Raw genomic sequence first — 15877 nt, 5'->3', positions numbered from 1 at the left:
TAGCTATTATTTCTAGTAGACTACTTGTGAAAAAACAGGGATGAAAATTTTTCCAATGGAACATCAACATTGTTAAGCATAATTGGCTATAACCTTGTATAGAGCAAAACAATAAAATAGTAATACTACTGAAATACAGTAAGCCCTTTGTAGTAGACACAGTTTTAAACACTTTACATATGCTAACTCATATAAATATTCCAAATGCCTTATGAATTTAGTATTATTATTATTCCTACATTACAGACAAGAAAACGAAAATACAGAAAATTTCAATGAATTGTCCATGATCATATAGCTGATAAAGTGATAGTGCAGGTATTCAAAATCATTATCTGAATCAAGAGTTTGTGCTCTTAATTATTAACCTATATGTTTATCCGATATTCTAGGTCTTAGGCATATAAGAACATAACTACACAGACCCTGCTTTCAGTGGATTAATGCAGTAGAAATTCATGTTGGTTTATTCCACAAACAATTTTGGTTGCTTGCTCTGTGCCTGTAATTTTGTTCGCTGTATAGGATACAACTGAGAACAAGACAGTAATGTCCCTTGCTCTCGTTCTAGTGGGGTGACAGACAAAAAGAACACAAATAGCGAACAACATTCCAGGATTATGAAGGAAAGAAACAAAGGACAAATAAAATAATATATGAGCAAGTAGATGGCATTGAATTTGATGGGAGTAGATCAGTCAGAAACCCAAATAGTGTGCCAATTACAGGGTGAAGTCAAGGAGTTTTCATGAAAAGGGGGAGGGAAATAATTACCTGAAGAAATGAATTTCTATTTGGTAATTAGCTAAGTTATTCTTTAGTTATACATGACTTTTCATGTTTATGAATTCTAAAAATACATCCATAATTATCAGTCCTTGTAGTCAGGATGTCTGCCTTCCTATTAGACAGTTATTTGGAAGACAATGCTGCTCTGACCCAGCCCAAAAGGTATCTAGCCTGTCAAACATTCTAAAGGTTCAAGGAGCAAAACATGCAAGGCTTTTCCTCTGGGATGGTGGCTCTGACTCCATTTGAAATAGCTCTATTTATATTATTTTTTCTCAATCTGAATCAGAAGCAAACAAAGTGATGTAGGAAAAAAAAACTATCAGTAATGCTAGACAAGATATCTGAAGTAAGAAGGGAAGAATTGAGAGCAGGAAAGAAAAAAAGGAAGAGAAAGAGGAGGATGAGGAAGAAGAGGAAAAAAAGATGAAGGGGAAGGTGGAGGAGGAAGAGAAAAAATGCATATATTAATGGCTGGATAAAAGCTGTGCTACTGGTGAAGAAATCGATATTGTAGGTAATTTTGACTGAACTCAATTTAGAAGTTCCTTGTCCATTCTGAGATGGGACTTATAAAAGCCATAGAAGCTACCTATATGTGTTAGTCCAATTTTTATGCACCACATTTATTTTTTAACTAAACATTCACAATTCAAAAATGTACAGGACATATTTTTTTCTTGAAGTAACTAACTTATCACCAGGGGATAGCTCATAAACTGGATGTAATGCTGCATTTTTGTTAAGAACCCATGGAATACTTGTGTTGTTTTTAGATTTCCAAAGCTTTTATTTCTATGCCTCTCTCAGGACTGTTTTGAAGTAGTTTCTCATCTTTTCTTCTGCATTAAAACAAAACAAAACAAAACAAAAATACTTTTTATGACCCATTAAAAACAATAGAATGCAATAATGCATAATAAAACATGAATCATTAATAACTTAATAAGTTATCCTTTCAAGAGTTATTATTTACAAAAAAATGTATTTAAACAAAGAACACATGGGGATGGCCTTAAGCTAAGGGAACCCCTATCTAATAATGTACCTTGACAAACTTCAAAGCACACCTGGGTCTTAGTTTGGACAAGAAATTCCCAATTTCTCTCGTTTCATATTAAGAATGCATTGTCTAATCTATTTATATGTGAATTGCTCTTGAGAATGTTTTACATTGTATGAACTGATTGAGGAAAATGATAGGTTTAGTCCAGCCACCTGGAAATGGGAAGAAATACCTCTTTCTCAAGAATGATTTTGGCCTGAAGATTTACTTCATGTGTCTCTCACAGAGGAACTAATGTTGGGTTTCACATCACTTTCTCATTGTATTTCTTAAAGAAATGCTGTACATATTAGGACCCCTAGTCTTTCCCTGTAGGATGAAGTGTGATGTACCTGAGGATTTTAAAACCTTGGAATTCATGTTTTTCCTGGCAGCCCTTTTTATACCATTGGCACTTTAATCTTGGTTGAGTCAGTGTTTTTTCTCATTACTCATGAAGGAATGGCACAACTATAATTACTATATGCTCATTTATTTCATTGCTTGTATTTCTTTGCTTCCCTTAGTGGTGACACCTGATGGAGATATTTGTTGAGACATGTCTGACTCCATGTAATTTTCAGCTGAGTCTGGGGTTCAGGCTACAACTCAGATTTTTAACATTTTCAGATCTGTAAAAAAAGAAAACACAGTGAGATTAAATAAAAAAATTAAAAACGAATACACTGAGATCTCTGGGATTACCATGGAAGCTCCTGACACAGCATTCTCTCTCTCTCTCTCTCTCTCTCTCTCTCTCTCTCTCTCTGTCTCTTTGTCTCTGTCTCTCTCGTTAGCAACCATTCTTTCTTGGAAAGAATAGTCCTTTATTCTAAGATTATATTCTTCCTGCTATTTATTTTTATTTTTATTTTAAGTGTTGCTCCTTTTATGAAGATCTGGTGATAGTGAATAATAAGACTTGATGTTGTTTTAATGTCTTACTTGGCAAAATAAAAGTTGGCAACTATCAAAAAAAAAACAAAAAAAATTGAATACACTGTCAGTTAAAAGCCTCAACTGTTTCAATCTGCTGCAATACTCTCTTAGGGAAAATTGTTCCTCTGTTTGGAGAAAATTAAGTAAATGGGCCTGTTTTGTTATGCAATGTGAAGCAAAAAGTCTGTTCTAGCATGGAAATATTTGAATGTGTTGGGTATCCTCTTGTTAGACGTGTGAGGGTTTGAAGTTAACTGATTCACATTCATGAAAGGTACCTTTATTTCAATACTTGAGGCAGTAGAAAAGGCAAATCCAGGTGCTCAAGAGTGATGCCGCTTTATAGATATATTTATTCATGGGAACCCACATCATTAGTAGATACTTGGATTGGAATCCTTTTTCCCTTATATATCTAATAAGTTATTTGTGTTACATAATAAAACTATTGATTTTGTTTTATTTATTCATTGCCTGCCATCTTACTGAATTCTTAACAGTTTTCAGTAGATTCTCAATGTTTTCTAGGTGTTTAGTCAGAAAAAAATATTTTTTCCTGTAAAATGGCTTCTTGTTTAAATTTTTAGACAATAATGTAGATTTTTAATTTCTTTAAAATGCCATAAATTGACTGGTGAAAAAAATGTTGACCTCTTGAACAGTTTAAGGACTTAAGGACAAAGATTCAGGGCGAAGTGTACAAGTGAAAGGTATTGCTGGTTTAGATGTAATTAGGGGTTGACACTCGAGATATTTGGCAGCCTGTACTGAACCATCCCCAATCTGAATGGATTTTGTAATGTTCAGATCAGACCCTGGTCTGTACCCTCTACTGGTACATATTAGTCCTGGTATGTGATTTGTTAATTGCCTTAAATAACCTGAGGAAATAAAAATGAAAACCTGTATCTGAAAGGTAATTTTAGGTAATCATTTTATTTTATGTATTAATGTGAAAAACAATGATGCTAAGTCTGTAAGCCAGAGGGATGGTAGTCTACCTTCAAATCTAATTGCAATACATTCACAAGTTGAATAGGGAGAAAAGGGAATATCATCCATGCAGTTGACCATTTGTAAAGCATTTTGGGTATGTAGAATTACCAAATTAGTCAGTAGAATTTAGCAGGTATTTTAATTTCCTACAGTATCTCTACTGACTGATAATTAAATCCTATCCAAATACATTAAAATGCCTTTAAATACTATGTGAGAGAGTTGCAGAGAAAGTCTCTTGAACCTAACAATAATCCTGTGGCTAGACTCAGAATAGAAATATCAGTATTTATCAAATTAGAACCTAAATTTTCCCCAAAGTTCTCACATTGTTTTATACATTTCCTTCAAGACAGCTCCAGGTTTACTTTAATAATTTGTATACCATACAACTCATGCATTTAAAGTACACAGTTCAGTGGTTTTTAGTTTATTCAGAGTTGTGTAACCATCAGCACCATCAATTTGAGAATATTTTCATGTTTTTAAATTATTCTATGGTACAAGTTTATTCATTAATTTATAAAACATTTACCTAATTAGTTTTTGTTTATAATAGTTAATGTATTGCAGTTCTTATGTGTTTTTTCTGGTCTTTTAATTTTCTTTTTGTTAATTAAAGTTTGTTGGGGTGACAATGGTTAGTAACGTTACATAGGTTTCAAGTGTACAAAACTGTAATACATCATCTAATGTCACATTGTGTGTTTACCACCCAGAGTCAGTTCTCCTTCCATCACCATGTATTGGATCCCCTTTACCCTCATCTATCACCCCCTTCCCCCCATACCCTCTGGTAACCACTAAACTATTATCCCTGTCTGTGAGTTTTTGTTTCTTTATTTGTTTGTCTTGTTTCTTTGTTGCTTTCAGTTTTATATCCCACATATCAGTGAAATCATATGGTTCTCAACTGTTTTCTTTCTGATTTATTTCGCTTAGCATGATAATCTCAAAATCCATCCATATTGTTATAAATGGCACTATTTCATCTTTTGTTATGGCAGAATAGTATTTCATTGTGGATATATACCACATCTTCTTCATGCAATCACCTATGGAAACACACTGGTTGTTTCCATGTCTTGGCCACTGTAAATAAAGCTGCAGTGAACATCAGAGCACCCATATCTTTACGGGTAAATGTTTTCAGATTTGTTTTGGTAAATACCTAGGAGAGGGATTGCTGGGTCATATGGTAATTCTAGTCTTAAATTTTTGAGGAACCTCCACACTGCCTTCCATGGCAGCTGCACCAATCTGCATTCCCACCCACGGTGTAATTAGGGTTCCTTTTTCTCCACAGCCTCTCCAACATTTGTTATTATTTGTCTTGTTGATGATAGCCATTCTAACTGGTGTGAGGTGATATCTCATTATGGTTTTTATTTGCATTTCTCTGATGACTAGTGATGTTGAGCATCTTTTCATATGTCTATTGATCATCTGTATGTCTCTTTGGAGAAATCTTTCTTCAGGTCCTCTGCCCATTTTTTCATTGGATTGTTTGTCTTTTTATTGTTGAGTTGTGTAAGTTCCTAAATCTCTCAAGACAAAAAGTAGATTAAGAGTTGCCTGTGTTTAGATAGTATGGGGAGAAATAAGAGGCAATTGCAAATTGGTATGGGTATTTTTTATGGTTTGGGAGAATATTTGAGAATATTTTCATTATTCCCCCATCCCCAAAAAAATTCCCATACCAATTTACAATTGCTTCTTATTTTCTCCCATACCCTCTAAACATAGGTAACTGTTAATGCACTTTTTGTCTTGAAAGATTTGCCTATTCTGAACATTTCATGTAAAGGAAATTACAGAATAAGGGGTCTTATCTGATTGGTTTCTTTCACTTAGTATAATAGTTTCAAGGTTCATCTATGTTTTAGCCTATTTTCAGTAGTGCATTTTTTTATTGCTGAATAATATTCCGTTATATAGATGTACCACCTTTTATTCATCCATTCATCATCGGTTGACATTGGGACTGTTTCTTTTTTTGGCTGTAGTGAATAAAACTGCAATGAACATGTGTGTACCTGTGGATATATGTTTTCATTTCTCTTGGGTATAGACCTACCAATGGAATTCCTAGGTCACATGGCAATTATATGTATAACATTCTGAAAAAGTGCCAGAATGTTTTCCAAAGCATCTGTACCATTTTGCATTCCCACTGAAAATGTATGATGGTGCCAATTTCTCTACATCTTTGTCAAAACGTATTATATTTTTTGATTACAGTCATCATGTTGGATGTAAATTAGGATTTTGATTTGCATTTCTCTGATAGCTAATAATATTGAGAATTTTTCATAATTCTTATCAGCCATTTGTATACCTTCACTGAAGAAATATCTAATCAGATATTTTGCCTATTTTTCCACTGGGTTAGGTGTTACTTTATTGTTCAGTTGTAAGAGTTCTTTATATATTCTGGATATCAGTCCATTGCCATAAAATAATTTGGAAATGTTTCCTCCCATGACTGTGGGTTAGTGTTTCAATTTCTGGATGGTGTCTTTTGAAGCACAATGTTTGTTTTAATTTCTATGAAGTTAACTTACCCATTTTTCCTTTTGTCATTTGTGCTTTTGGTGTCATATCAAAGAAGGCAGTGCCTAACCCAGTATATGAAGATTTACTCCTATATTTTATTCTAAGAGTTTTATAGTTTACCTTCTACATTTAGGTATAAGATATATTGTGTGTGTGTGTGTGTGTGTGTGTGTGTGTGTGTGTGTATTATGAGGAAAAATTCCAGCATTATTCTTTAGCATGTAGATATATAGTCGTTGCAAACCATTTGTTGAAAATATTATTTTCCCTATTGAATTTTTCAGGTACTATTGTCACAAATCAATTTACCCTAAACATAAGGGTTTATTTCTAGACTATCAGTTCTGTTCCATTGATCTATAGGTCTATCCTTATGATAGCACTACACTGTCTTGATTACTGTAATTTTGTACTAAGTTGAAAATCAAGAAGTGTGATTCATCTAAAGTTTCTTTTTCAATATTGTTTTGGGGATTTTCAGTCCCTTGCATTTCCACATGCATTTTAAGATCATTTTGTCAATTTCTGAAGAAACAAAAAATAAAAACCAGCTGAGATTTTGATAGTGACTACATCAAATCTATATCTCTATTTGGAAACTATTACTATCTTAACAATATTAAGTCTTCCAATTCATGAACATGGACTGTTTTTCGTTTGTAAGTCCTTCATTTTTAAAATGATGTTTTATGGTTTTCAATGTATAGTTTTAAGATGACAATTATTTTGCTAAAATTATTTCTAATTTTATTTTCCTGTCTTATACTTTCTATTTTCAAAATGCTATTATAAATGGAATTGGAATGATCTTCTGAATTTTATTTTTGAATTGTTCATTGCTACTATGTAGAAATACATTGAATAATTTTGTTTGTTGCTCTCCAATTACTCTGACTGATCTTCAATACAGAATAGAAGGGCAAGTAAACAAGTGAACTAGACAATCCTTGTCTTGTTTCTGGTCTTACAAGAACAAGCTCTCATTTATTCACTGCTAAGTGCAAGGATCGGACAAATAAGTTTGCGAACACATCCGAGAAAATGTGTTACTTACTTCATTGCTGAATATCACTACCATCTCCTTCCAAGTACTTCCCTTGGGAAGGTATGCACTAATGCCAGCACCTAATTCACCCTTCAAAGCAATTTTGGAACTCTTTTTCTGGAATTTCCATCAGAGCTGCCGTTGTAATATCCTTGATGTCCTGCATGTCATCTAAATGTCTGCCTGTCAATAGTTCCTTTATCTTTGGGTAAAGAAAGAAGTCACTGGGGGCCAGATCAGGTGAGTAGGGAGGGTGTTCCAATGCAGTTTTTTTGTTTACTTGCTAAAAACGCCCTCACAGACAGTGTTGCGTATTGTTGTGATGCAAGAGCCATGAATTGTTGGTGAATAGTTCAGGTGGCCTAACTTTTTCACGCAGCTTTTTCATAACTTCCAAAATAGTAAACTTGGTTAACTGTCCAGTTAGTATAGATTCCTAATGAATAATCCCTCTGATACCAAAAAAGGTTTGCAACATCTGCAACAAGTTCACGAACTTAATTGTCATACCTCATATCATAGAAGCCTTGTGTTTTTCATAGATTCATTTTATCAGTTTGGCGTTATTAGCTTGTATTCCTAATTTATTATTTTTTTATTGTGAAAGTATATTGGATTTTATCAAATAAACCTGTAACTCAACCATGTAAAGTATAGCCTCATTACAATGAAGGAGACTGAACACCAGAAGAGCTGTAGATTAGCTAACCCCTGGAAGGAAGGAAGGAAGGAAGGAAGGAAGGAAGGAAGGAAGGAAGGAAGGAAGGAAGGAAGGAAGGAAGGAAGGAAGGAAGGAAGGAAGGAAGGAAGGAAGGAAGGAAGGAAGGAAGGAAGGAAGGAAGGAAGGAAGGAAGGAAGGAAGGAAGAGCATTGTTAGAGAGATTTCAGGGAAGGGGAGAGTTTAGGCAAAATTTAAATACTGTTGTGTTAGGCTTAATATACAGCCATGTATATTCTTTGTAGAGTTCAACATCACGTCTAGATTGTGAACTGGACCCAGTATCCTGTTTCCATAAGAACTATAAAGTTAAAATTAAGACATATGTGGAATGTGGGGTCCAGAAACTTATTTTTCTAAATTCTGTACCAATCTTCAAACAGCAAACTTTCTGATATACCTTGGCTTTAGAAAAGAAGCCAGTGAATAAGACATTACGACACTTTCTAGAAGGGTGGCGATTATGATGCTTTATATTTGTAGCATGTTCTTGCGATAAATGTTATTTCCTGTTAACTTTGCAACAGGATTTATCTGTGAGTGTTATTCCAGCTGGACGAATGTCAATGTGCTGTACATGTGCCTGCCTCCTTCCCTTTACTGCCTTTCTCATTTTCTAAGTTCTTGCCCTGCCTTTATAACATGGTACAGGCAGGAAGGAGGTATTGTCCTTTCTTCAGTGGTGATGAAATGAAGGTGTGTTTGCTATGAAGTCCTCTGAGTGACTGTCAGAGTAGTGGTAGGTTTCACTGTGCCAGGCTACTAGGATCAATTCTTCTACTCATTGCTGTGGAAACCAGAGTCCAGGAAATAAGGTTTAGTCATAGTTCTGAGTTATTTGCCTGCCTTGTATTTATTGATGAGCTGACCTCCTCCTTTTTACTTCTATAAAAGCCCATCAGGACCGCATCCATGCTAAGCCAAACCCAATTACCTGACCAAACGGAGTTGAGAGGGAAGGGGATCTTTTATTTGAATACATATATATATATATATATATATATATATATATATATATATATAATCAAAATTTGCTAGGGTGGAAAGTATAGAGCTGCTGAATTAGCACTATTATAGCTATTTTCTTAATTATGCCTATTCTACATCCTTGAGTTCCAAGGATGTCTAACTCTGTATTGATTTACTCTTATTCAGTATTTCAGGACTGGTTGACTGGATAGATAGCCATTTTACTTTAACTTTCAAACCACATGATTATCTGGCTGGACCAGTAATTCAAAGTTCTTATGCTACCTGCTCAACTGATTCAGGAACTTTAATGTTCACACGCACGTGTACACACACATATATACACACACTCACACTCATACTCACACACATACACAAGCCACATGACCCCACATGTATTAAATCATCATAATCATATACATAAATATCTTATGTTTTCTCAACTAAGTTATTTTTCATCATTTTAAAATTTGATCTAGTTCGTTAATTGGCTATTTGTTAATGACAGATACAATTTTATAGGGAATTAAATATCTTTTTGAGAAATAAATATATTTCTGAAATATTTTAAAATGTCGCACCAGATTATGATTAAGTATACTGTCAGATTATCATCTATTACAAAAATAAAAGAGAAGATACCTAGACAGTGAGATGTATTATGTGCTCTAGTAACCCTGGAACTATATCAGCCACACAAAAAAAGCAACGGCTTCATCTCAATGATTATACCAACTTGTTTCTTCCTGATTTGTACGGAAAAGTGGCCATGAAGAATGTCTGTCAAAGTCAGCTGAAAGGGAAGAAGAGTGAGGATGGATTAATGATTCTGATTTGTGTGGATTTTTTTCAAAGCTATGCCATTTCTCATTCTATCTGAATTATGAAGGAGTATAATGCTGCTCATATTACTAGTAAAGTTCATTTCTGAAATGATTTGATGGTGTAAAAAGATACTATGGAATGGATGATTTATTAATTAATGACTGAAACACCTTTGACCATTATCAACCTCTTTACCTCAAATCAGAACACCGCATGATTCATACAAAAACAGATTAACAGGGTTTATTATTATTGTGTTTTATGAATTTTCTTCCATCATCTTTGACCTAGGTTTCCAGACTAATCACCCACATTAATTTCTTGTAAATTGTTTTGTTGGCTGTGTGAAATGAAGCACTCATGGTAAATTACTGGTTATACAATTCACCCAGAGTCAGACAAGTTGAAACTAATGAATCATCTGTTTGGTTCCAGGTTGTGTAGATTGAGAATAGTGATAGGTGCTATAAACCCGTCTTTAAATAGTGGCACTAAATTACATTGGCTTTTGGAAGGAGATTAATCTGCATTAAAAAAGCTTCCTTTAAAACAATCAGTGCTGTGACCTGATTTTAGTTTCCTTCTTAGGAAAAGTGGAACAATAAAACAAAATTCACCAACTAGATTTACACATAAAGTGATATATGCAAAGCAATTAACACGATTTCTAGCAGAAAGACAGTGCTCAAGCATAGGTAGCTATTAATTTTTTATTAGTGGATTTTTTTTCTTGTGTGTAGATAAAAAAGACAAGTGACAAAAATTTAAGCACATTAAATATATCTAGTTGTAATGGATTTGATATTGTTTTTCATTCCTACTAAATCCTATTGACCACCAAACTAAATATCCATTTTAAAGGTGAACATAACCCTTTTCATCTCCCTATTTTCAGAAAAGATGAATAATTCCTTTCACATTCCTTGAGAGAAACACAATATAAAGGTTCTGCCTATTAAAATGTTAATTTATTAGTAGAACTTCAAAGTTAAAATACGTATTTTTTCTTAAAGATGATAAGAGTAACAACTGAGGAAAACTGACAATATGAAAGAAAAACTATAATAATTTGTTCATACTTAAAAATGTACACAAATACCTCTATGAAAAATAAAACTAAAAAAAATAAAAAAATAAAAATAAAACTGCTACCCTATGTTATCCTAGAGATTGGGGTCATAATTTTAAGAAATAATTACTCTTGTTTTTCACATTGTCACTTTTATGTATTAGAATCTGTGTACTATCATGTGTCTTTTTGTAAAACGTTTAAAGCATGCCTTAGTTGGCAATTAATTTGTTTTTGTATGACATTTGAATGGAATCAAAGAGAACTTTCTGCCTTAATTTATTAAAACATTCTCTAACACTGTTCGATAGCTGCAAGTGTGCAGTTGGCATTTGGCTTTTTGATATTATATTAGTTTGTTGTTCTTTGTTTGTTTTTATTGGGGAATATTGGGGAACAGTCTGTTTCTCCAGGGCTCATCAGCTCCAAGTCAAGTCGTTGTCCTTCAATCTGGTAGTGGAGGGCGCAGCTCAGCTCCAAGTCCAGTCGCCGTTTTCAATCTTTAGTTGCAGGGGGCACCGCCCACCATCCCATGGTGGGAAATTGAACCGGCAACCTCGTTGTTGAGAGCTCGTGCTCTAACCAACTGAGCCATCTGGCCGCCCCTATTGTAGCTTTATCATATGTTTCCTTCTCCGTGACCTCTCCAGATATAATATTAAGAGAAAACTCATTATGATACTACATAATTAGTATCTCTGACACAGGATTTTCAAAAATATCTCTAAATTGTTGCACACTGGATACTTTTTAAAAACTAATTATTAAGATATGAAAATAAAAGAGAGTCACTGTTTTCCTAAATAAAAGCCAATTATTTAATTCATTTTTTTAATGAGGAGATTCACTGGTTAATGATACTTTTTTGCAAAATCTGTTCCCTTGAGCAGTTCACAGCTGAGTTTGACTGTGTGTAATCAGGTAGCAATTACAGGCCTCACAATTACTATATTTCTATTTGAAGACTTTGTAAAGTCAGTAATAAAATAACAAAGAGCTATACATATATATTTTAAATGATTTTTTTCTGTCCAGGAGACAAGTATTTGTGGATAAAAGTGTAAATGTATTCTTTGTTTTCCCCATCAGATGTGGGCTCAGTCGAAGGACTTGCTTATCACAGAGCCTGGGATACACTGTACTGGACCAGCTCCACTACATCTTCCATCACCAGACACACTGTGGACCAGACTCGGCCTGGAGCGTTTGACAGGGAAGCTGTCATAACCATGTCAGAGGATGACCATCCACATGTTCTAGCCCTGGATGAATGCCAAAAGTAAAAGAGAAAACAGTTCATTTTTATTTCTTCATTAGATTCGTAGGTCAAAGACTCTGAAAGTTATGTTAATTTTAAAGTGAATTAACAAAAAAAAAAATAACGGTTTCCTTTGAAGTTCTTTGCACAGTTCATAGGACTATTTTTATAAAAAGCCTTGTAAATATGAATAATTAAAATCTTGACTCTTTAAAGGCCAGGTATCACCTCTATGATCCAGTAAAAGCAAATTTAAATAATGAAAGGGAAAATGGAGACAGTACTGTACTGGAAAGGTGTATAAATAGGACATGGGGCATAGATGATTGAAATGATCAATTTATTTTTAAAAAAATCAAAAACAGACTATAAACATGTTTGGAAAATAAAAAGATGTTTCTGTAATTGGATTTAGTAATTTTAACAACTGGTGAACTCTCCAATTAAAATACAGAGAAAACAAAACCACAAATCTTCGTGTTCAGCTATATTTTCAACATTAGATACTTGACAACAGTTTAAGTAGTCCACATCTGTTTGATGATGTATTGTGTAGGCATTTATAATAATACTTATGAAGAATTCACAGCAAGAGGAAATGCGTAAGCTATAGTATAGAATGAATAAAAAATAAAATAAAACAAATTAGAAAAAAGTCATGTTTTTTTGCCATAATGTAAAGAAAGCAATTGTATGAAAACTAAAGAATAAAGCTTAGGTTAAGAAGAAAAGAAAAAAAAAATATATATATATTGCTTTCTTTAACATTATATATATATATATATATATATATATATATATATATATTAAATTGCTTTCTTTGTGTGTGTATATATATACATATATATATTTATACCGTGTTTCTCTGAAAATAAGACCTAACCGGACCATTAGCTCTAATGCGTCTTTTGGAGCAAAAACTAATATAAGACCCAGTATAATATAAGATCCAGTATTATATTATATTATATGACCCAATCTTATAGTAAAATAAGACCAGCTTTTATATTAATTGTTTGCTCCAAAAAACACATTAGAGCTGATTATCCATCTAGGTCTTATTTTCAAGGGAACATAGTATCTCTCTCTCTCTCTCTCTCTCTCTCTCTCTATATATATATATATATATATATATATATATATATATATGTTCTTAATATATGTATATATGTAGTTCCAGTCTCATACAATATGGTAAGAATATTTGTTAACTACTACAAAATCCTTTTATCATTAAATGGAAAAAGTAAACGAAAATTAGACCAATCTGCCTTCTACTGATCACAAGTAGAAGAGCTCTTTTTAGGTGTGAAGAAAAATGGAAGTCTAAAAAACAATGACTGATAAGCATAGACCATAACCAATTGAGAGAAGAAAGGGCTACATAAATTACTGAGTATGAAAATAACAAAATCAGGAGACTCTTACACAGCAAGAAATGTGACTGCACTTAATTCTCTCAATTGAATTATCTTCATTTTATAAATGAAGATTGAAGTTTGAGAGATGAAGGCTGAGAGAAGGTAATGTCCTCCTTACAGCTCTGGAGGCTTAGTTCAAATGGACACAAGCCTTCGGATACCTGGGCAGAGCTAGTTCTGCTCATACCAATGTCCAATCACTCTACAGCTTGTACTTACATCAGCTACATCAATTCTGATGGTTTGCCTGAAGAATCTTAGGACAATAAAAAAATGTTGCATAGGTGATCAAATAAATTTATAAAATTATTTTGAAAGAAACATGAGGGTGCTCACCAATGATATTATATATGATTAGTTTTAATTGATAACAATTGTATCCTATAATTAGTTATTACAGAGGCTAAAATTACACTTTCATTGCATATGGTGAAATTTAAATTAGAATTAAACACACCAAAATATTTTGATTGGAAAATTATATGTAATTAAAATTTAGAATATGGGACATATTTTTATCATTGTACATACCAATGAAACCTTCAGCTCATTTTGTATGTTAGTTGATTAATGGAAATTTTAAAATAAAATCTTAAATTCTAGATGAAAGTTAGACTACTTGAGTTGAAAACTTGACTCAGTTACTATAACTTTCATTACTCGAGTTCTATGCCTATGTTTGCTCATCTATGAAATGAAAGGTGAAATTAAAGGAACATTAATACCCCAGGAATTCAATCATTCTAAAGCCAACCATCTAGGGAAAGATTGCAAATAAATTATTTGTATTTAATACCTCATATATGCAAAACTTTTTAAATGCTTTAACTAAATTTTCATTTTAAATGTTATATGGATAAAACTACAGCATAATTTAAGAAAGTAGAATCATTATTTTTTGCAAATCTACTGATTTATAGGACAATATATTTTTGACACTCTTCTATTCTATTCTATTCTATTCTATTCTATTCTATTCTATTCTATTCTATTCTATTCTTTCATCTATAGAATAGATGAAAATGCTATGAACTAGTTTAACAAAGAGCATAGATGACCAAGATCTCCTCAATTAGTGGAGGTTATTTTTTTTAGATTAGAAAGTAGAAAGATTTTTGTTGTAAACTTCAATATTAACCGTACAAAGTTTTTGCCTAATACTCAAAAAACACATGGGGTCATTATTCTGTCTATAATCCTGCAGTGTTTTTAAATGATTATATGTAAAAATGATATATGCAGTCTTGCTGTAAATATTAATTACCATTTCAAATAGTTTGTCTTTGTTGGAATTTACTAAGCATATTTTTTTTTCAAATATCTAAAGCAGCCTTCCAGTAAGCCTCCCTCCATCCCTTCTTCCCTCCTTTCTTCCTTCCTCTCTTCCATCCTAACCGGCAGCATCTGATCTTCAAATCAATTCTTAAGGACAGTCCTGTAGATAAAAGAGGAGAAAGATGAGCTGTTTCAGTAAAAATAGGGTTTGGCGATTGAAACCCTGCAACTTTTCCATTCTTCCAGTAACTTCTAAAGGCTTCCATGAAATCCTAGGGCTTCCTCAAGGAATAGTTTGAAAAACACTGATTTAAAGCATTCTATGCAATCTGTAAGTGACAAATATTATGTTTAAAAATTTGAGAGTAACCCCGGAAATTCTGGAAACAACATTGTAATTTATAGAGAAATTGCACTGACAACGACAGATGTGAAACGGTGATATTTAAGAAATGTAGGAGTCTAGTAATTGTATTTCTCTAAAACATTACAAATGAGAATATAGAATTTAAAAAGCAAACTCCGAAGGAAGGTATTTTGATTTTCACCAGCTGAAGAAAAGAAACATATAGTTAGTGTTTAACAACGATGTCTAAAATGATCATACTTCTGAAGCATGCTATTAATAAATTACAGTATATTTGCAAGGCATAGAAAGTTTAAGATAACTGTATTGTACCTGATTATAATAAGTCTTCATTAGGCATCAAACAGACTCCATTTAATTTAATTACTCTTTAAGAGAATATCAAGGATAATTGTTTTTCAGAAGTAGTTTCCAGGCTTCATTTAAGAAACCAGGGGAAAATTATACATTCAAATATAATACGCATATCACCTCTTATTACCTAGACTTTCTTAAGGATCATGAAATATGAGACAAATACTTTTTTTTAATAACTTAATGTTGCTGTGTTTCTACTAGTGTTTTTTTACTGTCAATGAAAATTTTAACTTATTTTCACAATTTTT

The 15877-nt window shown here is 32.9% G+C and overlaps 1 protein-coding gene across 5 annotated transcripts in view; it reads left to right on the top strand.

Annotated features, from left to right (window-relative positions):
- The window catches only part of LRP1B (LDL receptor related protein 1B), a 1798389-nt gene that overhangs the window by 1448807 nt on the left and 333705 nt on the right, over positions 1 to 15877 (top strand). For all 5 annotated transcript variants that reach the window (XR_012497488.1, XM_074335786.1, XM_074335783.1 and 2 more), the window contains one exon: positions 12041 to 12230. Coding sequence is in view for 4 of the 5 variants with exons in the window: in XM_074335786.1 (XP_074191887.1) it covers positions 12041 to 12230 (190 nt within the window). In the remaining variant the exon portion in view is untranslated. The remainder of the gene's footprint in view (positions 1 to 12040; positions 12231 to 15877) is intronic.

This window comes from Rhinolophus sinicus, linkage group LG01 (genome assembly GCF_036562045.2).
Source record: "Rhinolophus sinicus isolate RSC01 linkage group LG01, ASM3656204v1, whole genome shotgun sequence".
NCBI lineage: Eukaryota > Metazoa > Chordata > Mammalia > Chiroptera > Rhinolophidae > Rhinolophus > Rhinolophus sinicus.
This window is presented reverse-complemented; position numbering and strand designations above follow the sequence as displayed.